This window comes from Eimeria tenella, genomic scaffold (assembly GCF_000499545.2).
Source record: "Eimeria tenella Houghton genomic scaffold, Eth_scaff2599, whole genome shotgun sequence".
NCBI lineage: Eukaryota > Apicomplexa > Conoidasida > Eucoccidiorida > Eimeriidae > Eimeria > Eimeria tenella.
The window spans coordinates 1-569 of NW_013542470.1; the positions used below are offsets into that span (position 1 = coordinate 1).

The following is a 569-nucleotide window of genomic DNA, read 5'->3' on the forward strand; positions in this document are numbered from 1 at the left end:
TCAAAACCTCGTCTAAACCCTCAAAACCTCGTCTAAACCCTCAAAACCTCCCGTAAACCCCCGAAACCTCCCCAAGCCCTCAAACCCCCCCGTAAACGCCCAAACCCTCCCGTAAACCCTCAAAACCTCCCGTAAACCCTCAAAACCTCCCCCAAAGCCTCAAAACCTCCTCTGAACCCTCAAAAGCTCCCGCAAAGCCTCAAAACCTCCTCTAAACCCCCAAACCCTCCCCAAACCCTCAAAACCTCCCCCAACCCCCCAAAACCCCCCGTAAACGCCCAACCCTCCCCAAACCCTCGCGGACCCGCCATCCACTCCGTGAACTCGCGCTCGTTGATGGCACTCTTTTGGTGCTCGTCGAGGGCGTTGAAGACAATGCCGAGGTCGATGATGTCGAACTGGATTTGACCTGCTGTTGCGTCTGCTGCCATTCTGTTGAACTCCTCGAGCTGCAGGCCGTGGGCGGGGTCGGTGAGGGCGTAGTGGCGAAAGGGCTCTGCTGCTGCTGCTGCTGCTGCTGCTGCGCCTGCTGCGCCTGCTGCTGCCCACCGCCCCTTCGCTGCAGCAAG

The 569-nt window shown here is 59.2% G+C and overlaps 1 protein-coding gene across 1 annotated transcript in view; it reads right to left on the bottom strand.

The window, feature by feature from the left end:
- Positions 1–179: 179 nt before the first annotated feature.
- Positions 180–569, bottom strand: part of ETH_00041440 (uncharacterized protein) — a gene marked incomplete at both ends in the record, with an annotated part of 1,404 nt that continues 1,014 nt past the window's right edge. The window contains one exon of the mRNA XM_013375180.1: positions 180–566. Coding sequence (XP_013230634.1) covers positions 180–566 — 387 coding nt within the window. The remainder of the gene's footprint in view (positions 567–569) is intronic.